Raw genomic sequence first — 27802 nt, forward strand, 5'->3', positions numbered from 1 at the left:
CCTGAGGGTACATTTGAACTCAGATCCTCCTGAATCCAAGTCCGGTGCTCTATCCACTGAGCCACTGAGCTGCCCGGATGACTCAGATCAAGTCTTTATTTCTCAGGGCTTTAGACAAGTCTTTCAGACTCTAAATTACAGAAAAATGTTAACTTGCCTTGGCAAAGATTTTCTCTCGCCTAGAAGTACCCCACACACATGAAATCACAGGTCCCATCACTGTCCTTCTTCCTATAACTTAGTAGATAAATTCTCAAGAGTTACTTGAGGTACAAGCATTTACGCCTCTTGTCCATTGTCCTACAGCTCAGAAGGATTTGGGAGAAAAAGCAGAAGCCCAGCCTTGTACCCACCCTGCCACCCTACCTCACTGGATTATGATCATTGGTCTCAACAGATCTGTCACATGTTCCAAAGATGTTTCTATTTTATTTTCCAAAGGTATGGCCCCAAAATGTCGTACCACATATGGGGACCATCCCTTCCTGGAATTCCCATCCTCATAGTCTTATTGACTGCCTCTAATGAATGAGAAGGGCATGGATGGGGATTGACTTCGTAAAGGAGGGTGACCACAGAGAAGCCTCACCTCACAGGAAAACAGAGTGGGAAGGGGACATTTGAGGCACGAAGTTCAGTCTGTTCCAAAATGAGAATTTCATTCCCAATAACCATAATGCCACAATGGAAAGAACACAGCCTCAAATCTGTTTTCTAATGCTGCTACTTTTTGAGCCACAAAGTCATTGTACTTCCCCAGGCTTCCATCGTCTAGTCAATAAAGTATTTGTAAAGACCTTTGACATCCCTTCTAGCTATCTGTGATAACTGAAAAGTGGTTCTTCATCTTTGATAAACAACAAAAGCCCTTGTCTCTTTGATTATCAAATTTTCACATCTGAATCATAGCATGTCAGAGTCAAGTCCTCCATTTTACAAAGCAAAGACATTGAGGCACCAAAAGATAAAGGGACTTGGCCAAGGTTACAAAGTGGGTCTGTCGTGGGACCATGGTGAGAACTGAGGGTGGGGCTTGTCCTCTCTCCCACCCTGCTGCCATGTGCCAAGAAACATTTAATGGTGGTTAAGAGCTGCCACCATATCTGTCTGATTTGTGGGAAAAGCAGGTGAAGGGATTTTGCCCTTTGCTTTGAATAGTTGGTCAATTAGTCCATCAGTGAGCATTTATTAATAGCCTACTAGGTGCTGGAGTTACAAAGCCAGACTCAAAGAGTTTACAGTCAAGCTGCGGAAGAAACATGTATACGGATGTAATTTTATTTCTGTTTATATATACAATGCACACATATACATATACATATATGTGTATATATATATATATATATGCAAAATAGATAAAAGGTGACTGGAGGACAAGAATAGGGATGGGAGGCATCAGAATCTAAGTGGATAAGGAAACTTTTCACATAAAAGATGATGCATGAACCTAGCCTCGAAGGAAGCTAAGACATCTAAGAGACAGAACCATGGATTGGGTACATTCCAGACAGAAGGATGAGCATGGGCAAGGTGGGAGAGCATTGTCATGGCTATGTCCAAAAGGGGTGCCTGCCCTTTTCTGTCTTGTGTTTTAAGTGAATCATGCCCATGGCCTGGTTCCATGTTCCCATGATACTTGGGGTTGAGGGAAAGCCTCATGCATTGGGGGAGAGTATTAAGCCTGTACCTCATATTATTTTCTTCCCACTAGGACACAGAAGCCCTGAGATAATCAAAGACCAGAGAGAGCTCTCCTGCATCTCGATCTTTCTCATTGCCAAGCAGAGTCAGGGCTCAGGCTCCTGCTGCTGGCCCCTGGCTGCTTGCCCTACAGCCAGGCACTCAGAATACTTGTTTTAATTCTTCCTCCAGTTCTGATACCTTTTGGAGATGTTATTAAACAGCTGAGCAGCAATGCTCCCTAAAAGGAGAAGTACAATTCTTCACTGGGTCTGAATCCTTGTTTCCCAAGCTAGCGTTAAATTTGCTTCTATTTAGCATTCAAGCTTCAGGAGGCAAACTCTAAGCTTCCAGCATGCTTTCATTATGAAAATACATCGCTTCACCCTACTGACACATGCACCACACAAACATATATCTGGAAATATCACCATTTATTCTAGGGTTTGAATGCTCGTCCATCTAACTGCCATCTTGTCTCATTTTCATTAGTCACCACTGAATTCTGCAATTACTGTGACCCTTGATTTATAATTGGCCACTGAAGTGATCCCACTTAGGAGGGAAGGAAGGAAAGAAAGGATACTCTCCTGTACACAGCCAGAATCCACTTACTTACATCATGGCATATTCTTTTCAAAGCTAGTCATCTTCTTGGAATGGCTCCATGCCAAGACCTGAAGGACTTACAGGGCCCACGCCTTGTAGACATTTAAGGTGAAATCCTACAGCTGCCCCCATCATGCACACAGCCTATCTGTGACGTGCCCACAATGAGGCTCAAGCAGCTTTTTATAACTTGTGTGAATGAATTAGAGAAGCTAGAAAAATCTTCTGAATCCCTTTTTAAATGGGCTTTGTCACACACACACACACACACATACATACACACCCATACCTCATAATTGTACACAACAGCCCTGTTGTAGTTAACTCACTATTGGAAAGAGTCTCAATCTTAAAGAACAAATGGTAATAGCCCTAAGCAAGACTTGCTTTGGCCTTTGTCTTCTGATTTTATTTGGGGATGCTTGGATGCCCAGAATCCCTCTCCATCCCCAAATTATCCTCCCTACCTCCTACCAATCAGTAACTTTTCAGAGCATTTTAGAGTCACAGTATTTGAGGGTTATTTGGCCCAAACCTCTTATTTTACAAACGAGGAAAGAGAAGACTGGAGATGCCCCAGGTCATCCATATACTAACGGGCAAAACTAATACCTGAGCCCAGGTCCTGTGACTCCAGCATCCACGCAGTCTTCTCCACTATTCTGCCTCCCTCATGGTCAGTCCCTTGAATCTCGAAAATTTCTGATCTTTAGGGAGAATTCCTATTAATATGAAAATCTCCCCTGACTCACCTGAAGTCCCTTGCCCCTCCGCATCTTTTACAATATGAAGTGGAGAGTGGGTTTCACAGCTTTTGGAGAACTCAGGGAGAGGAAAGTGAACTTTTGCATGGAACGCCCCGCCCCTCCCCCCAATATGTGTAATTCTTTCTTTCCTTAGTCTTTATCTCTAAGACTCCCTAGTTCCCTTCAAGAGGGTTCAATCACCACCTCCTTAAGACCCTTTCTGTTACCTCCTGGCATCAGTAATCCCCCTCCCACATTGAAATTGCTTTGTATTTCCTGTGTATTAGTTTATTCATAAACCTTCTCTTTCCTCCAGTGGAAAGGAAGCTGTATGCGGGCAGGGACTTCTCCTTTCCATCTTTGTAACCCTGCACCTTGCGCCCTACTTGGCATTTAGTAGCTGCTCATGGGATGAAATAAAGTGAACTGGAAATAGAACCAGAAAAGATACAAGGCTAGGGAAATGGGAGAAGGGATGACTCAAATGATAAGCTTCTCTTACTTTTCGATTTTGCCCAGAGTTGTCTGCGATATTCCCGTTTTGTGATGACTTCTGACCTCCCACCTTTCTTGAACCTGCCTCCAGATTTATGAAACAGAATGAGCCAAAGCTGGCTGCAGCGTCTGAATGACCGCCATCACTTAAATTTAGCCCAAGTCGTCCAGGCATAAGAATTGGTTACATGGGAACAGGAATTGCACTTGGGGCTGATGACTTGGGGAAGCAGAGAGTGGAGAGAGACAGGGAGGGAAGCTTCTCCCAGCCTACACCCCGAGCAAATTAACGTAGGACAAAGAGGACAAGTTATGAGGTTTGTCTACCCGCTTCTCTTCTCCCAGGAGTTTTTCTCTGTTTCACTCCCCACTGAGATCCACCAGAAGGAGATGAGACCCACTCAGGAAGAATACCAGGGATTCCCAATTTCCAGAAATTGAGAATGGTAGGGGAGAAAGCCTTTCTGTCTGGACAGGTTCTAGGGATACTTAGTATCAGAATGAATTGGCTCCTGGCTTTTCAGGAGGACTGTAACAATCACATTTCCCTGGTGCTTTACATACATTATTTCCTTCAGTCTTCCCAACAACCCTGTGAGGTGTTAGTGTTACCTCCATTTTATAGATAGAAAGACAGTCTGAGGCGGATAAATGGGTTTGCCAGGATCATTCAGCTACTGAGTTGTCAGAGGCAAGAACTGAACCTGTGGCTTTCTGACTCCAAGCCTAGAACTATCTCCTTTTGACACAGATATTTCTATAATAAACAGATAATATCTGGGATTCTGAGGGAGCAGGTTTCAGAGATAAGTTTGATAGAGTTACATGGAAATAAAAAAGCTGGCCTTTCCCTGCCAAGCATCTCTCCTGTCCCCATGCAGCGTTGAGGAGAATCAGCAACATCCAAATGAATAGTGTGGAAAGACTGAAATTCTTCCCTCTTCAGGCTTCAGACCATGAACCAACAGCATGACCAATAAAGAGCAGGCTAGGAAAGTTCTGATCAACTGAATCAGTATAAGAAGAAGAAGAACTTACATCTATAAAGCTTTTTGGGGTTTTCAAGGCACTATATATATACATATACATATACATATACACACACACATGTATATATAAACCCCTCATTTTTATCCTCACAAAAAATCTTTGAGGTAGGTACTATGACTATGCTCACTTTCCAGATGAAGAAACTGAAGCTGACAGATGTTCATCACAGCTAATTGTCTGAAGCAGGATTTCAGTTCAGGTCTTCCTGAAACCTGGTTCAACATTCTATGTACTTTGGCACCTAGCAGCCTCCATGCCCTCAACATCTATTCCCTATTCCGAATGTCCTTCCTGGGCTTAGGCTAAAGTAAAACTCCTTTTATCTACTGAAGATGGATGGGTGGAGATAGAGATAGATGGATAGATAGATAGATAGATAGATAGATAGATAGATAGATAGATAGATAGATAGATAGAAGGCTCAAAAACATTAGTACGTGTGGTTTGTCTGCCTAGTTAAATTCGTTTTCTAGAAGGTATAGTAGGGTGAATATTTCTACTTGCTTATTTAGGTGGTGCAGTCGATAGAGCCCTGGGCCTGAGTTCAAATCCAGCCTCAGACACAGACTAGATGTGTGAGCCAGGACAAGTCACTTAACCTCCATCTGCCTTCCTTTCCTCAGCTATAAAATGCAGACAAGAAAACACTTCTATCTTAGAGTTGTTGTGGTCTCAGGGAGATACTATTTGTAAAACACTTGGTATGGCATCTAACACATAGTAGATGTTCCCACTGCTTTACTTTATACCCATTTTACTGCCTGGCACAGTCCTTACAACATGGCAAGGCACAGAATGGAAACTGACCCTGAGAGAGGGAAACTAAGAGGCCTAGGATCATCAAGTCCTGAATGGGAGCCCTACGCTGTAGCCACTGTATTCCCACTGTCTCTACCTCATGAATGAGCTGGATTAGCTCTCTCAGAGCAAATCCTCTGTGGTTTTTTTTTAGTTTTGTCTATTTTATTTTATTTTTAATTTACGGAACAAAACGAGCAGATTTTTAAAGCTCTCCAAGATGCTTTAGAGCTCTAAATTTGGAGAGCTGTAAAACCTGATTTCAAATCCTGCCACAGATTCCTAATAGTCATGTTGATGAGGTTCAGACTCTAGGAACTTCCTTGAGCTCCCCTGGAATCTCCTCACTTAACCTGGCTTTTCGTACTCAAATTGATCTCTTCCTGTATCTCCTCACAGAATCTGGCCTTTCATACACAGATCTGTGATCATTGTCAGTTATCCCTTGATTGCTCTACCTGCTTCCCACCCAAACCCTCCATTGTCTATCTCCTGATAGCCTCCAGGTGTTTCCAGTCTTTGACCCTCCTTGGACTTCTCCTCAAGACCCTTCCTAAACCCCTCCTCCCATCACCCTGGACTACCAGACACCCCCCCCCCCCCCATCCCTCCTATACTCTTTTTTCTGTATTTAAGTCCCACCTTGCCTCCATGAAGGCGCTCAGATGCAATCCAGCTCAGACTCTGTCTAGCTGGGATTGTGTCTGGCCCGCTTGTGAATACAAGCGTCACAAATGCTTAGGCTCCTTAAGACGCAACCCAATTAGGCGAATCCTTTTTCTTTGGCTTTAAGAAGGCTTGAGTCGAATTCATTCGAACACGACCCAGACCGTCAGTATTTTGGGGTCCCCCCTCCCCATAAACCTCATCAGTGTGACTCTGTGCCTCAGTTTTCTCCTCTGTAAATGATAACATCTATGTGACAAGGTTGTTGTGAGGATTAAAGGAAATAACGTGAAGTACTCCTCAAACTTTAGAGATAGATACCTATATGTACACATTTCCATAAGCACAATAATAATAAATTATTATAATTATTACAAGTGTTATGGGCAGCTAGGTGGCTCAGTGGATAGAGCAATGGAACTGGAATCAGGAGGACCTGAGTTCAAATCCATCCTCACATACTTACTAGTTGTATGATCTTGGGCAAGTCACATAACCCTGTTTGTCCCAGTTTCCTTATCTGTAAAATGAGTTGGAAAAGGAAATGGCAAACTGCTCCAGTATCTTTGCCACGAAAACCCCATATGGGGTCACGGAGAGTTGGACATGACAGAAAAATGACTGAACAGCTACTGTTGTTATTTCAACGGTCCCTTTCGGGGACCTGACTCTGACTCTAAATTTGTCAGAATCAAGCTAAGCAGTGCCCTAGTCCTGTTTCAAGTGGATGCAATTCTAAAATACCTACCTTTCCTCTGAAGGGAACAACAGCCCAGGGGCCAGGGGAATAGGGATCAGCATTTCTCACCCAGCTGCTCACAAGAGGTTTTGCTGATTGAGAACCAGTTACCATCAGCCCCAAGAGTCATTTTTATAGCAATGAGAGAGAGCATCTGGTCCTGGGTGAGCCAAAGGCTAGTCTGCACCCTACAAATGAGACAGGGGTCACGTTGAATTGAGAGGGGGATTTTCAAATTTTCAACCAGAGTTCTGCTTAGTGTCAAATTAATAGCTGAAAGTTGGATACTCAGAGAAACTGTCTCATCCAAATAGCCTGCCCTGTAGGATCTTTACCAGACGTGACACAGGTAATGCCCTCCAGGAGGCACTCAACAAATATTTCTTAAATGAGGAAGAGGCTGTGTGGTGCATCAGAAAGAATGTTGGACTGGTGATAGAAGCCCTGAGTTCAAATTCTGATACTGCTAATTACTTCCTATGTGACCTTGAAAAATCAATCGATTCATAAGCATTTATTAAATGCCTACTGTGTGCCACATACCATGCTAGATGCTAGAGAGACAAAGAATGAAACAGTCCCATGCCCTAATGGCGTTCCCATTACCTGAGGCAAACACCTTCCCTTCTTTATCTGTAAAAGAAAAGGGTTGGGTTAGCTACTCTCTGAAATATCTTCCAGCTCTGAAACTATTAAATGAATGAATGAAATTGGTTCTTCACATATATAGCCAATAAAACAGTTTTCTTCTGACTCTCCTAAAACAGCTAAAGGTTTCCCACAATTGTATTCAATAGTGTTACACCCATGTGCTGATTAGATGCACCAATGATGCAAATGAAAGGGAATTATCAAAATAGTGAACCACGCTCCCCACCCCTTCCAAAAAACCCTTCCACAGTAGAAAAAGTGACTTTTGCCCCCAGGTTTCCAGATAAGCCAGCTGCTGGCAGTGATTAAGTCCAGGGATCATTACTCTCTCCTCATTTCCCTTGGCCAGGGTGTGCTCAATAAAAGGAAGACTTCTCAGTGCTCCATTGGGGTCACTCAGCTTTGTTTTGCTTCTGCATTGAATCCTCGGCACTTAGCACATTGTTTGGCATACAATAGACCCCTAATAAATGGGTGCTTGATTAATCATGGTTAAGGAATATAAATTGGAAAGGGCAGCATTTTCTTTTTAAAAATTTATTTTCTTTTCTAATTTATGGAATAAAACAAGCATTTCCATGACATGGTATAATAAAAAGATAATTACATAAGAAACTGCAAATCTATTATGAAAACCTTTCTATTCCTTTTAAATGTATAATACTTATCATGTAAATTTCTACTTTCTCCCATTTTTTCTTCCCTTCCCTCACCCTTACCCTTGAGATGGCTGCCATTAGACACACACACACACACACACACACACACACACACACACACATATGCACGCACACACGCACGCACGCATGCACACAGAGTAAATTAACTCTGTACATACTTCTATTTATCAGTTCTTTCTCTGAATGCAGATAGTGTCTTTCTTCACATTTCCTTTATTTTTAATTTGTGCGTTTATAATAGCTAAAATGACCTTATCAAATTTTCAGAATTAATCTGGGTTTAAGCTAAGAGAAGGATAAAAACACTTTCTTTTGTTTAATGGTAAATGCCCTAACTTCCCTTAGGCATTCAAGGGTCGGAATCTTCCAAGGGAGCAACCAATCTACAGGATAGATCACATCTGAAGGAAAATTAGGACTTAATTGCTTCAATAAACATCTAGCAAGTGTCTTCAACATATAACAAAGATAAAAATTACAGTGCTCTGGCCTTCAAGGAAGCTATATTTTAACTTGGAAACATAGAGACAGGTACACAGAAAAATAGACTATGGAGTAGGGAATAACAGACCCCAAATCTTTAGGAAAAGCTGAGGAAGAACTAACTTCTCTCCTAGAGACATTTCCTGACACCTTGATCAAATCTTTGCCTTGCTGGATTTTAATTTCTTGTTCTGTGAAGTGGGAACCAGACTTCTATATGCTTTTTTTCTGTTGGGAAGGGAAGGAGTAAAGGAGAAAAGGATTTGAATTTTCCCAGGGCATAAGGACAGCATGGTGTAACGAAAAGAACATGCCTAAATTCTAGTCTGAGTTTTGCAAGTCACGGTGACTCTGGGCAAGTCTTCTCACCTTTATGGGCTTCAGTTTCTTCACCTGTTAAAAAAATTAGTGGAGAACAGCGAATGTGATGACTTCTCTGGTCCCTCCTAGTTCTAATATATTTTGATTTTACTGCCTATAAGTGAGTAAGCTAAACATTTTTGAGGAATGAATTTTATAATTTCAGGTCACTGCTCTATCATCCAGGAAATTACTGGTTTGTAACTAGATTCTGACCAGAAATAATTCTAAAAAGCTGGGCGGGCTTCTGAGGAGGAGTTTATGCACTAGGATGAGTTGGGCTGACAGCGCTCAGACTTCATCAAAAGTCCAGGCTTGCTTTCATGTCACACTGATGTTGGTGGAGTGGACTCCGTCCAGACCTGGGGTTTCATAGGTATGAGGAAATGCCGGGATGGAAACTGCCTTCCCTGATACATCTCACCAACTCTTCGATAACTTAAAGCCTTAGTGAGTTGCCTGGGGCAACGCAAATTCACAAATCGAGTAGTTGTCTTAAGTGGGAATTGAACCCAGGGCTTCTAGAATCCAAAATAAGCCCTTTACCCATTTCACCACCACTGCCTAGAGATTTAAACTGAGTAGTCTTGGCAACAACAGCCCCCATCAAATGCACATAATTTAATTTGCTGCCAGCTGCTCCCCTCACTTCAGAGGTGGCCACATGCCCCAAACTATATAGGTATATAAACTAGGCAGGGCTCTGGGGGACAAGCAGGGAGCTTGCAACCAATGAAGGCTAGAAATTCCAAGAAAATTGACCCAAATGCATTTCATGTTCCCTTGACTATTTAGTACACAATACACACTCAACATTCCATACAGAGGAAAGACACAGTGTATGTGCAAGATTGGGGGGAGACATTTTGTGATACTTTAGGATGCATGTCATACATAGAGAGGAAGCTGCTTTGGGTGACATGTAGCTTATATATCTATGGGTTGTCTTGGAATATAGGGTGGCCATCTGCATGGACCCACACTAAAAGGTAGTCCCCATTCGTCAGGCAAGCAATGTACGTGTGCCCATATTTAATGTTGAAGGGTTTCTGCAGAAGGCATGACAAGGGCATATGAAAGGGAAAAGGGCAGAGATGAAAACTCCCTATTTCTCCTTACTGTCCTTCCTAAAGTAGGCTCAGATGGGTTGGAAGACAGAAAGAAGGAAGGAAATCCAACAGAAGCCTAATTGCCTCCCCTCTGGTTGGCCAGCTAACTCTGAGGCGTCTCGCTTGGTGGTTCTCCTGCACAAACACAAGACTGCAGTGCCTTATAACTCCTGCTGCAGGGAATGAGGATGGAGCCCTGGGCTCCCTGCTGGGACTCAGCTCCCGGTGCTGGCCCCAGGTGCCTCGTCTCTTCCTCCAACTCATAAAATCAGTGGGGCCAAGGACTGTCTGGATGCCACTGGGGGTCACGAGAGCTGAAAGGAGTGAGCCAAGCACATCTGGTCTTGTTCCTTCTGACTGACTCTCAGCCTGCCTGTCCCGCTGACATTGAGATGGGAGAGGTGAGGACCGCAGGCTCAGCAGTCCACCTCCAGCAACCGGGAGGCAAGTGGCACCATAGTGACCAACTTCCAGGCTTAGCTGGCAAGTTCATGAGACCTTTCTGCTGGGCAGGGGGGCAGGCTCAACCCAGGTACAAACCCTGCAACCATGCCAGTCACTTTTCCTTTCCTCAGTCCCCAGATGAGCCTGGGAAATGCGGAAGGGGGTGCAGTTATGAAACAGTACATTCCCAAATCTACCACAAATGATTGTCACCAGTGAATCCACTAGAACCATTTGGCACAAAATTAAACTGACCACAGGAGAAAGCTCTGGCTTAAGCATGACAGTGAGTTTATGGCATCCAGTCTAGTCACTGGTAATAAATGGCAAAATCACTATCGTTTCACTATAAATGAAGGCCTGCTCATGTCCCAAAATGTAATCACAAAAGGCGGAAATAAAGCCATGATCATCAAGGAAGGGGGGGAAAAGCAAAGTCAGCTAAATTCAATTAAATTCCCAGAAAAGCTCCTAAAAATCAGAACAAGTGAATGAAGAGCCTCCGAAAGAAGATAGAAGAGGGACATTAAAACTTAGCAAATCAAGAAAAGGCGAAAAGAAGCACCAGATGAATTACTTGGTCTATCCCTCCCCCCATCTCATCACTCGTCTCCTTTTTATGAGGCTAGATTAGAAAGGACAATTCCAATAACCCAGACAACATCTGGAGCGAACAGTCAGGAGAAAACTAAGAGGAGAGAATCATGGAGGCGAATTTTTTTTAAAAAAATCAAAAGCTGTTGAGTGAATTCAGGGAGAATAAAAGTTTCCACCAACCAGATTGCTCTAACAGAAGGGCCATCTCTGTGCTGATTAATGGTGTACTGGGAAGCTGCTTGTTCCTTTGGAGCACTGAGGTTTGGCACTCTTCCACAGAAAGAACTCACACTGACTTCTGCAGTTCAAGGACCTGAGTACAAACCCTTGCTACCCATGTGACCTTGGGCAAGTCACAACCCTTGACTACAAAATGAGATTGGACTCGATTCCAGCTCCAGATCCATAAGCCCAGTGAGAAAGCAGAAAGCATTAGCCATAAGTCATTCAGGGGACAGTCCTTCCCTGAAAGAAGCATATAAGCAAAGTCACTCAATGGCCTCACCTGAACATCTCCAGAAGGAAGGAAGATGGCCTCCTCATTCTCCCAGCCAACTCTCCCTCCCCTCAGGAACTGACTGACAAATGCACTCACTGTCATTGCAGCTCATCTGGAAGGCGAGGTGATCACCTTTACAAAGCCCGATGACCTTCCAAGTCCATCACCTTTACCTCTCTGGAAGCATTTCCATCCTGAAGGAGCTCCAAACTCACCCAGGATAGCAAAAACCCAGCTACAATTCCCAATCCCTCTGAAAAGTCAGTCCTGACCACTGTGTCTCTTGGCTTGTTAGAGGATGAGGAAACCACCTGCCCCTTCCAGATAGAATGATAAGATGGAATGAACCTTAGAGGTCAGCAGATCCAACCTCTTTCTTCTACAAAAGCAGAAAACAAGACCCAGAAAGAAGTGATTGGCTCATTTTATACTTTAAATGAAGACCTACTGAGGTTTCTTGGTAAGATTGTGGTTTTACGATTGACTCCTTAATGGGATCTAAATTAGTACTTAATTTTGTTAAAAGCATATTGCAGGAACATGGAGGGGATGGAAACTGTATAGCTAAAATCTCAACTCAACTATTTGTTATGTTTGTGACCTTAGGCAAAACAACCAATCATAACTATTTATTAAGCATCTTCTATGTGCCAGGCACTGTGGAACCTAATAAAAATGTCAAAATGCCCTACCCTCAAGGAACTTATATCCTATTAGAACAGAAAATAGCAACAGAGTTATTGGACAGAAGGCACTACCAGCCAAAGGATGATACACACAAAAAATAAAAATAGTACAGAATAATAAAGGATCAATTTCTTTACCTACGGATTTTACTGGTAATTGTGCAGGAAGAAATCAGAAAATGCTGGCCAGTTCCCTGCTTTTGGGAGTAGATTTACCCTCTCTGGGCCCTAGTTTTTTCATCAGTAATATAAGAGGCTTGGATGAACTGGCCTTCACTGTACATACTTCTGGCTCAAATCGATGATCCCACATGTGACTTTAGGCAAGTCATTTAACCAATGTAGGCCTCAGTTTCTTATCTGTAAACAGAGGAGCTTGGAATAAATAGTCCCTGAGGTCCCTTCCACCTCTGAAGCCAGCCAACATTCCTATTTACTTAAATAGAAACTGCTAGGATTTGCAAAAATCCTTGCAAAAATCTTCCAGAAGGAATATTCAGTGTTCGGTATTGCCATCCCTGGGGCCCAACACTGATCAGCTTGTGACAGTGGGCAAAATCTATGCCCATTGAGTTGGTTGAGCAGGATGTGATCATATTACATTAATAGAAATTCTTACTGATAATGGAAACTGGTGGGAGGCTAAGAGCAGAGCTTTATGTTATGTCTTGCAGCCATGAAGTAGCTGTATCCAATGGATTGATCACCTCCCACACATATGGTTCTCTTTACAATATTTCTGGCCTTAGCTTCAACAAAGCACAATACAAGGGGCGTTATGGATGGGACAATTCCAAGGAGCCCAGAGGCCTACTCTATATTTCAAATTTTCACCTGGCTGCTCAAATTCCATGCAATTGTAAAGCTAAACAAATATGAATTCTGGTGACTACCCACATTTGCATTGTCAGGATATAGGTCTACTAGGTGCTTTTTTTAAAGCAGCAATAATCTCCTATGGTCATATCTTAACTGTAAGGAGGGCACAAAATTCTTTAAATGCCTCCATCTTACAAAATAAATGCAGCCTCAGGCTTGCAGCAATCCCAGCAAGGTGCTTTGCCATTGGCCTAATGCACAAAGGGAAGTTACATCCATACTGAGAAAATGCCCCCTGAAGAGGAATAACTCCATCCCTAGGTTACCATTACACTGGCTTATATTCTCTGCCAAGACTCCTTTCCAAATTCGAAGATTTCTTTATTTCCACATCGCACATTTTCACATTGGTGCAGTGAAAACTGGATTTAAAATCAGAGGACCTGCGTCTAAATCCTGGTTGTGCCAGTTGGTAGCTGCATCACCCTTAACATGTCTCCAAACTTTTCTGGGCCTCAGTTTTCTCAACTGGTAAATAAGCTCCCTTGTCCCCAACAGCTCTGTAATCTTGCAGGGCCTCACCAAAGATTTCTTATTTTGTTGGAGTGAGGCCGTTTGCAAGGTTCACAGTGGACAAGCAGAATCACCACATTTATCACCATGCCCTAGAATGGTAGATGATATAAAATCTTAAATAAGAACAGCACCTTTGAGGGAAGAGGCAGAAAAAAGCCTTCAAAATTGCAACGGTTCTTCGGCCTCTCATTTCCAGTGGGCTTCGTTCAGCACCAGTCCTTGAGTGGATAGCGCAGTTCAAGATAATTAAAAAGCTGACTGATGCTCCTAATGAAAGGAAGCTGATGTAGCCCAGGCCAAAGGAAGCATAGTCAAAGTCTCTGGCTCCATGACTTTAAAGACATAAGAGAAATTCAGTGAAGCTCTGTCATTGACTTCTGGTCCCAGGTTTTTCTGTCAGGCTTAATAAATCCAAAGACCCTGTTGGTAGGACTGGCCTGCAGATTATTCCATGAATCATCATCAGATTCAAGGAAAATCATCCTGAATGCCTGAAAATGTTCTGCCATCATCTCACCTGGGTCTATACAGGCAAAGTGTAGTGCAAGGTTTAGGTGAGGTGTGGGGAAGGAAAGGGTGATGCTTCACCTAAATTCTTCATACTAGTTACTAATGTAGGTTTTCGAACTGAGTCTCAAGCCTCACCTCTGACTCATAAAGTGGCAACATTACCTTGAGTATTCCATTTAATGTCTCAATGCTACAGGTAACTCCAGACTGTCAGCTAAGAGATGGTACCCACCTTCAGAGGGCAGAAGGAATTTTCTCAGCCAGGAGCTCTCTTTGGCTATGAAATCACAGAACTCATCCTCCCCCTAACATGATTATTATTATAGTATCCCACCTTGATATAATGTACTAAGGTGTGTAGGGTGATTTATAGATATTTCTCATGATCAATGTATATAAAATGCAAGGCAGACCTTAAAGCGCTATATACAGATCAGCTGTTCCTACTGCTACTACAATTAATCACTACTAATTATTATCCTCACCACCATCCTGTGAGGTAAGTACTACAACTATTGTTAACCCCATTTTATGGATGAGGAAACTGAGGCTGACTGATTAAATAGCTTGCCTAGGATCACACAGTTAGAGTAAGAGGCAGGGGCTGAACCCAGATTTTCCTGACCACAGGTAGAACACTCAATCTACCACCCCATGCTAATGTAGGAGTCCCTGAAAGAAAATGAAATAAGCTCCTGGCCTATCCCAATAAGATCCATGACACTAAGTCCTAAATGTGCCCTTTGACTCTTAGCAGGTCTAATAGCACTTCTTCTGCTTTCCTGAAACCTCAATGGCAGATGTTTTTTAAAGTACTTTGAGATACTCAAGTCAGAGCAATGTTGTCACCATTCAGTACCAACGTGGAAATAAGGAATTTACAGACCAAGGAAAGCACCTGAAGCAATCTTGGGTTACTCTCATTCTATCCATTATTTGTACTCTCTCTTTTCCGTTATTTTCCTATCTTCCTTCTTTCTCTTTCTTCTTCATCTGTTTAATAAGTTATTTTTCAATTCTTACCCAGCCCTTAGTTATTTAGTGGGTGTTGCCTCAGACAAACTAAGACCTGGGAAAGACCTTAATGTAGAAAGGTCAAAGTCACCCACCCACTGCATTCCAGGCCGTTGTTGGTTGCTTTGACTTTTCTCTTGCCACTTGACTTAGAGGACTCTGGAGGAGAGAGTAAGACTGATGACCTTGCTCAACTCTGCCTCATTTAAATCCAGTTCAATCATAAGTCAAGACACCACCCTTATGATGTCATTGGTCCTCTTTGAGAATGAAGGATGAACAGCAAGAAATCACTGAGTGCTGAATTACACTGGGAGCTCCTTGAGAGCAGGGACTATCTTTTGCCTGTTTCTGTATCCCTAGGACTTATCACAGTGCCTGGCAGAGTAGATGCTTAATAAATTGACTAACTGACCACCCTAGGCATGAAGGAAAGAGAAATGAAAAAATTTTTAAATCACCTCTCCTCTCAAAGTAATTAGTCTCAATATTGGAAGGGGAAAACAAAACCGAAGCACAGAGAAGAATGAGAGAAGAGGACCAGGTAGGATATGATTGAGTGGAAAAGAGGTTTGTCCCTCAAATCAAGAGCTTGGGGAATTTCAAGAAAGAAAGGGGACTAGACTGATTTCATGTTTAAAGGATGGGCTGCATGGGGAAGAACTCTCTCCTATCCATTCCTTCACTCCTAGACCTCCCTGAGGAACAGGATCACCAACCTTTTGTGGACTACAGTTATCAAGGCCATCCACTAATTCATAGAATCATAGAGCTAGAGCTAATGGGGATATCAGAGACCGCTTGATCCAAATCTTCATTTACAGATGAGGAAACTGAGGACAGAGGAGTGAAAGAACTCCTTCAAGGTCACACAGGCAATAAGTGGCCAAGCAAGAATTCAAAGTTCAGGTTCTGTTTAACCCACCATGATGGAGAGTGAAGATCCAGTGTTGTATTAGGGAAAAGAGGAATGGTTATGGTGGCAGAGGACCTGGGCTCAAATATTGCCTCTATCACTTCCAACTGTGTGGCAAGTCCCTTCCCTTCCCTGAGCCCCAGTTCCCTCATCTATAAAATGAAGGGCTTGTATTAGATACCCTCTAGGGCTTCAGCTAGCACTACATCCAGATCCTATGATCTGAGATGTTTAATATAAATAAAGAAGTCCATACATGCCCAAAGCTCAGCCTGCCTCTCTTGGCTGGCTTCCAACCCTATGCCACAAAGCACGCTTTTGTGAAAAGACCAAGAGGTCCCCATGGCAAACATGGAGACTGGAATTGTGTCAGAGCACAGAATTTAGAATAAAACAGACTGTGGACATTTGAATCTCTGAGCTGGTCTCCCTCCCTGCAGCAATGCATATAACATAGCTCTGTGCTCCCCCAACCCCCTGTGCTGGCATGCTTAAAATTGCTGGGGCTGGCTTCTTTTTCAAAAACAAGGATGTCCTCCACAGCCAAACCACCAAGTTTGAGCAGGAAGCCTCAGAAAGGTCAGGCCTGGAAGAAGACCCCAGATTAGAATGCTCAAGTCCACTAGCCAGGGAATTGAGTCCCACTAGGAAATTTACAGTAGCAGAATTATGGAGTGGCATGCAATAGAAAGAGAGGATGGTTTAGCAGTCTAAAGACTAGTCCCAGAGGATGGCCAAGATCCTACAATGAGAATGCAGCCAGTGGTTCAGAAGAGTTACTAAATGAACAGAAGAAGAACATGGAAGATTCCATGAAGTTACAGCAAGATATTTGACCCTGCAGCAGAAGAGAACTGGGTCAGTATTCTGACAAAAGGAGAAAGTATAAAAGGAGACATCATTGGGAAATATGAAAGGTACATTTGTAGGGAAGACCCATCTGGGCTGGGAAAAGAGACTAGCCCCTCCTTTCTAAAAAGATCAAACTACTAAGGTCTGAGACATACAGAACAGGTTCAAGAGTTCCTACAATGAGTTGGAGTTTGGAGAACCAGTAGACAATGGAGTGAAGGTGGAAATTAGGTAGAAAATTTCAGTGAAGGGAGGAGGGGGAATACAGAGTAGACTTGCCTCTAGCACCAATCTTCAGAAAGCAGAATGTTGAAATGGCAGTGTGTGATGGACAACACTGTACAAGAACCATGTGTTTTTCCTATGAACCCTTCTTGGGACTCTCTCTGAAGCAGGCCTCTTTGGAAGCCCAAGATTACTAGAATAGCCTGATCTATCAGTATGTAGCATCCATGTTTTCCCTAAGCCAGCATAACTATTTATTATCTGCCCAAAAAACTTATCAAGCATAATGCCAATGATATCTGTAAGCAGAAAACACAAACCAGAATATTCTTTGCTTAAAATGAAAAGAACCATAGCCAGCCTTCCAAAAAGTGACCCATTCATGGCTCTAGCAAATATAAACAAGAGAGGGAACATGGCATAGCACAAAGCATGATGGACTTGGCATCTAGATGACCAGACTCAAATTTCACCTCTGTCACTTGCTAGATGATGGACCAAGAACAAGTCACTTTGCTTCTGACAGCCTGAGTTTCTTTAACTGTAAAATGTGGCTAAAATACCTGCAATACCCAATCAAATCAGATACAGAGGTTAAATGCCTTGAAAGCTATGACAACAGCATGGCATAATGGATCGACCACTAGATTTAGAGGCAAGAAGATCTAGTTTCATCTCCGACACTTACTAGCTGTGGGCAAATCACTTCATCTCCCCAAGACTCAATTTCCTCTTCTGTTAAAAAAAGTGGGTTGGAGGACACAACACTGGAGCACCTTCTATCTGTAAGACTGATCCATTCTTGGGAGATAATGAGGGTAAAACACCTTACAACCCTTAGAGTATCATACGGATAGTTGTCACTTATCATTCTTATTGAGGTCATTTATGGTCTCCAGTCAAAATCTAGCTCATTTATATGGACATCAGGTCCTTCTACCTGGACACCTGATGACTTGCCAACCCAGGACACAAAAACAAATCATCAGGAAAGTACAAAATAGATAAATTCTCATCTATTTCTTGTCATAAGCAGACCTGCCTGCCAATGAGTGTCCTTGAAAACATCCACAAGAGGAGTTTCTGTTATTGGCAATATTTATTTTTGTAGCACTAATTTCAAATCTCCAGGACACCAGGCACCTTATAAATTTAATACGCATTTAAACAGCCTCAGAGCAAACAGGTCTGGCATCCAACCAACATCATCCAAAGGGAATGAAAATGAGCTTCATTGGATGCTCAGCATTGATTGAAAACTTCCTGGGTCTTTCTCAAATGTGTTGGCAAAGAAAATGGAAGGAGCCCTGAGTGGTGTACAACATCAGTGCAAAAGTGTTGTCCTCTACTAATTACCAAGGGGCCTCCTGGCATAGTGGGGTCAGAGGCCCTGAGTTTGAATCCTGGCTCAGAACCCATTAGTTGTGGAACCTTGGGAAAGGCTTGAAGCTCAGTTCCTCATGTGTAGAATGAGATAGTTGAACTGGATGACCATTAAGGCCCTTGTCAGGTCTGAATGTATGATCCAATAACATGTAGTAAATATTCAATCAAATAATAGCTGATATTTACATAGCTACGCATAAAATGAGATGACATGTGCAGAGCACTTTGCAAACCTTAAATCGCCATGTAAATACCGGCTATTATTAGGTAGAACTACTTATGTGGTGCTTGAAAGCATGCAAAGGGACTTACATTTGATCTCCACAACAACCCTGAGAAGGAGGTAAGGCAGTTGTTCTTATCCCATTTTTGCAAATGGAAAAACTGAGATTCACCAAGATCAGGTGACTTGCCTGTGGACACATAGCTACGAAGTGACTGAGATGAGTTTAGAAGTCACTTCTGACTCTACATCATGGCAACATGGTGGATGGTAGCATAGGGGTTGCTCCTAATCCCTGAACCATGTTAGCTCTCATGCTTTGGGAAGCATGACCTAAACACTCCTTGGCAAAGCTAAGAAAAGGACATTGAACAACTTCAGCTCTAGGAGAAAAAGGAGCATGTCACTGTCCATGACACAGCCTAATAACATGTCACATCACCATAATGCTTAAAGGCTGACAAAGCACTTTCCTCATAGTAACACTTTGAGACAGACGCTATAGGGCAATTCCTATTATTATGCCCATTTTACAGATGAGAAAAGTAAAGCGCAGAGAAGTGAGTTAATCTGGTCAAGGTCACACAATTAGCACAAGCCAAAGATGGACTTCAAATGGAGGGGTCTGCCAACCTCAAGTCCAAATCACCTTTTCTCTATAAGACATCCTCTTGAAGAGTCATTAACACGTGATTTGAACACTTCCATTTGAATAATGTTCCATTTACCTACAACCAATGCCAGAAGAATCACTATGCTATGTCAAGATGCAAACATGCGTCGATTTCACCCATTTGCCCATCTGATCGTTGATCTCTTTAAAATAGGATTAGTCCTTTCTTTGTATCTTCCAGCACAGGGTCTCATATACAAGTGCTTAATAAAGACCTATTGACTGACCAATGAAACATCTTGGAAAATAATCTATGAGACAATATTTCCACCCCACCATTGTCCCATAAAACAATGCAGCCAGAATCTAAGTCAATTTGTAGTTTACCAAATACACAATAAAAGAAATAAGGGTCAAATTTGAACAACTCATGGGATACACATTTAAAGAAGTCACAGACTCTTGGACAGGCAGCTTGGTCTAGGGAATAGAGCACAGGACTTAGAGCCAGGAAAACCTGAATTCAAATCCTACCTCAAACCCTTGTAGCTGTGTGACCCTGGACATGTCACTTCTCTCCGTCTCAGTTTCCTCCACTGTAAAATGAGGAGAATAGTATCTACTTCACAGTGTCTTAGTACAGATCAAACGAGATGCTTGCAAAGTGATTTACAATGTGCTTTTTGTTTGAAGCGTTACATAAATGTCAGGCATTATTATTATTATAGCTCCAGTAGACCCAAAATTTTGGTAGACTGTTTAATGTCACCTAGGTGCTCATTCGACACCTCAGACTTATACTTCTATATATACTCATTGTGATTGTGGGGTAATCAACCCAAGTAGAAGGGGCACACCAATACCAAGGCGGAATTAGAAATGTCTCGCATTCCTATAAACCTTGCTTTAACCAACATGAAGAGCTGGACTTTGCTAAGACCATAGTTGTCCGCTGTAAGGAAGGTCTAAGAATCCTAAGCTTGAGATGTCTTTATCTCTTCACTCATTTGGACCAGACCTGTTAAGTCCATTTTTAATGCCAACACTGTTATTAACTCTCCACCTGGAAAAGCCTCGGCGTTGGTTCCCCCATCATATAGATAGCCCTCACTGTCACAGGATCAGCAGGAAAACCATGCCTGCCCTTTGATTTGCCTTCACTTGCTAGACTAGACCATCAGTAAACCTCCTGACCCCACTGACCAAACAAGCTTGAGTGGTTCCTTTGAATAAAAGGAAATCAAAGCTGAGGCATGCCCTGGCAGGAATAAATTTAAAAAAGAAAAAGAAAGAAAGAAATGCAATTAAGAACAAGGTGGCTAGCCCAAACCTCGGTGAATCCATGGAAAACGAACTTCAAAAAACAGCAGTCACCATTTTATGTGTTTTAAAATTAAAGATAGATGTTCTGCATGAGTGAGGTACATGTGCCGAATGCTAATTGATTTACCATTAGAATAATGTACGGATGTCTCCCCTCTTGTAGGAAACAGGCACCCCTAAAAGGCTGAAAACCATCCTTTCAAAGAACTAGCTGGGGTTTAATATCAATGACTCAAAAATAACCTGTCTGAAAACATGATGATCTGAAATGGCCTCATGGATTAAAGGCGCTGCAGAGTAGGATTAATGCCTCTATAGTGCACAGAGCACAGTACAGGATGTCAGCGGATGAGTGTTTATTCAACAAGAATGCTCCCTTAAGTGGATATCTACCATAAACTATAAGTCGCTTGTATCAGGCATCCTTCAGCACTCTCCCTCCTACCAGATTCCAGATAAGTGAGTCTATTTAATTATTTAATAGTTTGATGATTTCCCCCATTGATGAAAAGTGATAACCACCCAAATGCTTAAAACAATCAACCTTTTGCTTCCACTGACTGTCCTGTCAGAGATGTCAATTTCGCATAGAGAAATGTCTTGGAAATGATAAAGCCTTTTTATGCATTCTAAGAGGACTATGTGCTATGAGAGCTGGAAGAGGTTTACATGGTAAAACTGAATGATTTTTTTCTAATATTTATGGTGGTGATGTTACCCATATTCTCCTTGCCCTGCCTAGAATTACCACCACCCTGGAATATGCATCTGGAAGGAAACCTTTATGCTCTTGAATTCTGGAATATAAGTCCCGTAATTGCAAGAATTCTAACCGAAGCAAGGAAAATAAACACCACCTGGGTTTAAATGATACTTATTGAGGATGCTGGAAGAACAATCTCTGAGTCAAATAGACAAAGCTATGGTCCCTGTGTTAATGGTGGCCAGTGATTCCACAAATAGGATATTATAAAAATGTCCTTTAAAGGTGCTCCTAATGAGGCCATGTGACACTTGCTATTTTGGCTGGGTGGGGAGGAAGGAATATAGAGAGACAAGGGAAACTGAATTCTTGGGTGGCTATGTCACAGAGGGAACTTAATTACAATTTATACCAAATGATAAGCCCAGCAGCATGAGGTAACTAGCAGAGGGTGGCCTGAATATTTGTACAGTAGCATACAGACATCTTCTTTTATGGTGCCAAATCCCTATGACAATTGGAAAACTTCACTAAATTAGATACAAGCCCAACACATCTGGGTATCACTGCCATTTGGTCCATTCAGGACCAAAAAACAGTATTCTACAACTCTGCAGAGATCACGATAGTGGGTTTAAAAAGTGATTCTTATTAGAACTGATAATATATTCACAACTTGCTATTTCCTTGTTTGTACTGAGGAAGGGAAAAAGAAGACTGGGGGAAAAAATTAATCTCAAATGTCCAATATCAATCATTGTGAGCTAAAACCACCTAGCTTGGGGAATAAAGTCCCAGTTGTTAAAATGCTCTTTTTTCTTGTTAAAATCCAACAAAGTCATGCAAATAAAGTACATACGGTGTCTTTAAAATTTTATTTACAAACAATAAAGGAATAACAAAGCTACATCAAATTTTATAAATTTATAAAAATCATCAACCAAAAAGAAAGATTTTTCTTTTTTCTAAGTACTCTAAAATTGATGTAAAATCAGTACTGAGTCTCTACTGATTGTCATGAGTTTTTAAAGTTCTCTGTACTAAATCCCCACTCCAAAACTCTATTTCACTGATACAGAGCACAAAGGGTTATTTAGAGATCCTACATAATATATGAAATTAAATGGTGTCTTTCAGTAGACCTCATGCAACTGAAAACAATGTTTTAAAGGAACGTTATTGCCCAAGGGCATTTCCATCATATTACACAACATAACATCTCTTCTTAAAGTCTTCTGGACATAATGTTTTTGCACTGGACCAGGGCAACACATTTTACAAAAAAAAAAAAATTAAAAACAACTTTATTGTTAATGATATAGTTCTAAGATTTGAGCATTCCTTTCATGCAAATGACATCAGACATTTCTAGATGGGGGGCTGCAGCTATATGGCTAGTTTCTCCAAAAGTGCCATGCAAAAACATATTTAAAACTGCATTTCCATTTGCATCTCTTCTCTACTTTTGCTTGTCCAACTGTTGCCAAGCCTCTCATCTGAGGTTCTCAAGTGTTCTCCCAGGCACATTGGGAACTCACTAAGACAATGATCTGATCATTAATAAATCAACTAAATAAAATTTAAAACTTGAACCACAAAATAAAAACTCTGGAGCATATAAATCCTTGCAAATATTGACTTTTTTTCCAGTTGACTACCTACTCCAATCTGAATACTTATTAAGTGTATATCATATAATAGGCCCTACTGAGGTACCTGCGGCATCTCTCTTGTGTGTGTATGTGTGTGTGTTTATGTCCACATAGTTAGTAGGTATTCAAAAGACAGGATTCCAACTCCAGCACTCTGCCCATAGATGGTTTCCTTGGTGGAAATGTAAAAGGAGGAAGGGAGAAAGCAGGCTTTTATAGCTTACTACTACTACTACTACTACTATTATTATTTTACAGATTGTTTTCTAAAGAAGATCACATCATTCCAGATTCAGCTGACTAAGAAGAGTAGAAAATGCACAATTATATTATGTTTAGGGTTTCTTAGTTACCAAAAATATAATAAATTATCATTCAACTTCCTAGGCAGAACAAAAACCAGCTTCAAGAACAGTCCTCCAATCTCATGCACATTGAGATGTATATACTCAGTGAGCTATGGTCCCAGAATCATCCTGAAACATCTTCCCTCAATGTGCCTGGAGGCATCTCTATACCCGATGCCATTCTGCTGTCCCTGTACTTACACTTAACCTGGATCCTCACTTTCCCCAAACCCCAAAGGAGCCAAGACCGTGTGCACTGGAGAGCAGTTAGATTTGACAATAGAGAAACCCTCTCAGAATCACTGCTACAAGGCCCATCCTTCAATACCAGACAAATCCATCGCCATCCCTTTGCATCAGGCGGTAGAGCGCCATGCAGAAGTAAGAAGTTAGAACAAAAGCAATAAACAGCTGGAAAAAATTAGACCATTGTCAAGCTGCAAGCAGGACAGAAACAAATATCTGCTCGTGGATTCAGTATGAGAAAGGATGCTGATGGGAAGGTAAAAGTATCACTCTCACTGGTTCCAATTAGCTACTATTGAATTAGCCAATAGGGAGATGGTGTGTGTGTGTGTGTGTGTGTGTGTGTGTGTGTGTGTGTGTGTGTGTGTGTGTGTGTGTGTGTGTGTGCGCGTGTGTGTAGATTAACTTCAGAGAGAAAAGAGACAGCGATTTCACAGTCTCTAAGAAAGTGTCCAAATCAGATGTTCTTAAGTAACTAAAAAATTCCCAAACTCTCCCTGGCTTTTCATACAGTCTTTAGCACTCAATTTGTAACCAGTATTCAGGGGGAGGGGACCCAAAATTCTGCACATATGCATCCTGCTTAAAAAATTCAAACTACAACTGAATAATTGGTTAGCCCACACTGGGCACTGCACTTTTCATGGTAGGACAGAAACCCAAGGAGCCAGGGAAAGCTTGCAAGATACCCAAAAAACAGATAGGAATTGGTCCTAGGTCCTGCATCCAGGACCTTCCTATTGTCCCTCTCCCACTGGCATACTAGAACCTGAAGAATTAACCAGTTGGTTCTAATGGGCTGACATCATTTTGGCAATGCCAACATTAGGCAAACCTTTCAGTTTTTGGGACTCCCAAGGACAGACATGAATAACGACCCCTTGCTAACAGGAGGCTTATGTTACTCCATTTTTAACTCATTCCTTATTCATTACAGAATAAGGTTTTGTTTTAGAAACCAATGTGAAAAACTGCTTCCCATAATTTTCCAAAGCTTCCTTTGAAACTCAACGCTATAAATAAAATACATACTTAGTTACCAGGCAGAATGCATAACACATATGTTACTTTGGCCCAAACATCACAGGAAAAAAATTTCAAAAGTTAAGTTCATCGTCAAATCTGTTCAGAACAGCAATAGAGAATCAATTCCTAATGTAAGCGTATCTCTTTCTATCTATATTTCTTTTCTAACTCATTCTGCAAATTCTACCGATGGGTCAACCTATAATCCTTTCCACACCTATCCTTGTCCCTTCGGCATTACCAAACACATCCCTTCTTAAGGAGATTCCCACAGAAGGTTGCATATTTAAATTCAAGTTGATGAAGCTTTTGATAAAGGCCTAATAATCAATTCACCATCCTATTACTCTTCAGAATTATGTAGACACAACCCAATTTCTCCAGTTTGTGGCTACTTTCAGAGGTTATTACCCAGTGTGCAGCTGAGCAGAAAGATAACCACATTCATTCCCCTTATCTGTAATGATGTATGTAATACATCCCAGCACTGGGGTGAGATGATTGGGGAATAATGGGGTTGTACGAAGGCAGCAATGACAAACAATAGTGTAGCCTTCCTTCCCTGAGAGAGTGAACCGCAAACCCAGGGCCAAGGTGAAAGGCAGGCAGATCTGGGCACGGCTTGGCCCTGGGCATCAAGTTTTCATTCTCCACCAGGGAGCAGCTGTTTCCTCACCGAAACAGCAACATCTCCATGGAGGGTAGAACAGGCAAGAGGTTCCACTCTCCAGCTCTGACCAGGACACTACCAGTGAGTACTCAGGCTTCTCCGGTGTTTGGAATCAAGTGTCATCTAAAAATAACCAGAGATGCAGGCACCAGTCAGTGTACAGTGCAGTGCCCAGAAGCAGGGGCCACTGACCCCTGCTGAGGGCTACAGCTCAGCCCTCCTGGTTGTTTGGAAAACTAAGTCTGCCTCCATTTTCTGTGCTCAGCTCACAAGACATTGCTTCCTGCCACAGCAGGCAGAGGAGACCTTACCTTCTGCAGAAGCTGGGAACCTGAATATTTGGCTGCAATGGATTTGATTTCCCCACCAAAAGCAGAGGCCCAGAGCTTCACACTGCAAAGGAGAGCCGAGGGACAAATGTCACACAAGGGGTCACACAGGCAACAACAGCACATAAACCCACCCCCCCACCCCCCACCCCCCACACACACACCAGTACTGTTGCTTCAACTGCACCTTAAGGGCGTGTTAAAATAAAACCTCCAGTCAGGCAGAAAAGTCAAGCCAGGCAAAGTACCAGCTCACCAGGCTATCGGGAGTTCACCTGCCTAGGAAAGGTAGGGCCTTGTTTTGGAAGCTTTCTCCCCAAGAGCCACTGTTTCTATTTTATCTAAATCCCTGGAGGGAGACCAGTTAGATGAGCTATAAACTCAGATCAACTTCCACATCCCAGTTTGCCATACACACACCCCAACCAAGTTGCCCAGGAAGGTTGAGGGGACTGAATTGGGGTCATGGGAAAGTTTGATCTGGTAAACAGTGGTCAGCTTGGTCAGGGACAGTGACGCCAGGACCTGCAGTGGTCCTGGCTGAACTCTGTTTTCGAACCTGACGGACGGGACTTGGGGAAAGGAGTCCAAAGGAAGCTTTGGGGTTGCTGTCCCCAGCATGCAGCTGAAAACAGACCCGACACCTAAAGGCTCTTCCCAGACGGGGCACCTGCACTCGCCCGACCAAAGTTAGGTGGCAGCAGCAGCAAGAGTCAACGGTAGACCAAGCCCCTAGCCCCCGGAGCCCCCCAGCCCGGAGGGGAGTCCGGAGCCAGGCAGGTGGAGAAGGCAGCAGCGGGAAAGGGCACTTACACTGACAGGGGGATCTGCTGCTCCGAGCCGACCACGTCCACCAGCGTGGTGTTCAGAAACACGGTCCAGAAAAGCACGAAGATGCCCCAGCAAGAGCGCAGCAGCCTCGGCAGCGCCAGCATGGTGGGTTCGGGGTCGGGGGCACTTGCCAGGGACACTGGAACGGGAAAGCTAGCCCCAACCCCCAGCGGAGCCCCGCGGGGTTGATGGGCTCCTCCTCCTCGCTCTCCTTCTCCTTCTCGCCTTTCTCTCTCCCTCTCTGTCTCTCTCTCCCGGCTGAGAGCTCACTTGGGAAGGAGCAAAAGGGAAAGGGAAAGGGGGAGGGAGGAGAGAGATGAGGGAAGGATGGAGGGAGGGAGGAGGAGAGGAAGAGGGAGAGCTAGGTAGAGGGAGGGAGGGAGGAAGGGAGGGAAGGAAAAGAGGATAGACGGCCAAGCTGGCCGGCCGGGAGGCTCTCCCAGTGGCTGCGTCCTCGTCCCTCCACCAACACCAACACCCACCACCCCACCCCTGCGAGCCAGTGCCCTGGGGTGGGATGGAGCAACGGAGAGATAGAGGGATGAAGCGGGGGAGAATGGTAACAGAGAGAGGACCCTCCGGAGGCGCAGAGCGAATGACTTGAAAAGTACTGTGTATGTGTGAGAGAGAGACAGTTGTGTGTGTGTGAGTGTGTGTGTCCTTGGTAACGGTGGCGAAGCGCTCTCCCGCCCGCTCTCAGCAGCAGCAGCAGCCTGAGCCCGAGCCCCAGCCCCTCTGCAGCCTGTGCTGGAGCCGGAGCCCGCACCGCCACTGCCTGCGCGCAGTCCACCCCAACTCCGCAGTGAGCGGCGTGAGCGCCCGGCTGACTCTGGTCTGACCCCGCGGAGCCCCCGCCCTGTTCCTCCTCCTCTCCTCCTCCTCCCCCCTTCTTCTCCTCCTCCACCCACCCCCACCCCCGAGCAGATAAGTGGCCTGGAGAGAGCCGAGCCGAACCCGGGCCAGCTAGGCAGCCCGGCAGCGGTGGAGGAGGCGTCAGCTGTGAGCAAGACTGGGATGGCAGGAGGATGGAGGAGACGGTGGTCTAGGGGCGCCGGGGTGCTCTCGCTTGTTCCCTAGCTGTCAGCCCAGCTTAACCCTCACCCTCCCCAGGCTGGGCAGGTTTGGGCATTGCCCGCTCTCCAGGGTTGAGCCCGGGCCCCCTTGCGCCGAGCCCTTCTAGCCCACGCCCTGGCCCAGCCACCGACTGGGGGAGTACGGGTGCAGCCGCCATCTGTGCCGGGGCCCGGGG

At 43.5% G+C, this 27802-nt stretch overlaps 1 protein-coding gene across 2 annotated transcripts in view; it reads right to left on the bottom strand.

Annotated features, from left to right (window-relative positions):
- The window catches only part of CACNA2D3 (calcium voltage-gated channel auxiliary subunit alpha2delta 3), a 1103218-nt gene extending 1075946 nt beyond the window's left edge, over window positions 1-27272 (bottom strand). For both annotated transcript variants that reach the window (XM_072599035.1, XM_072599036.1), the window contains exons 1-2: window positions 26536-27272; window positions 25705-25786 (exon numbers count right to left, since the gene is read on the bottom strand). In XM_072599035.1, the coding sequence (XP_072455136.1) occupies window positions 25705-25786; window positions 26536-26657 (204 nt within the window). In that variant the 5' untranslated portion in view covers window positions 26658-27272. The remainder of the gene's footprint in view (window positions 1-25704; window positions 25787-26535) is intronic.
- Window positions 27273-27802: the final 530 nt, after the last annotated feature.

Source organism: Notamacropus eugenii, chromosome 3, assembly GCF_028372415.1.
Source record: "Notamacropus eugenii isolate mMacEug1 chromosome 3, mMacEug1.pri_v2, whole genome shotgun sequence".
Classification (NCBI taxonomy): domain Eukaryota; kingdom Metazoa; phylum Chordata; class Mammalia; order Diprotodontia; family Macropodidae; genus Notamacropus; species Notamacropus eugenii.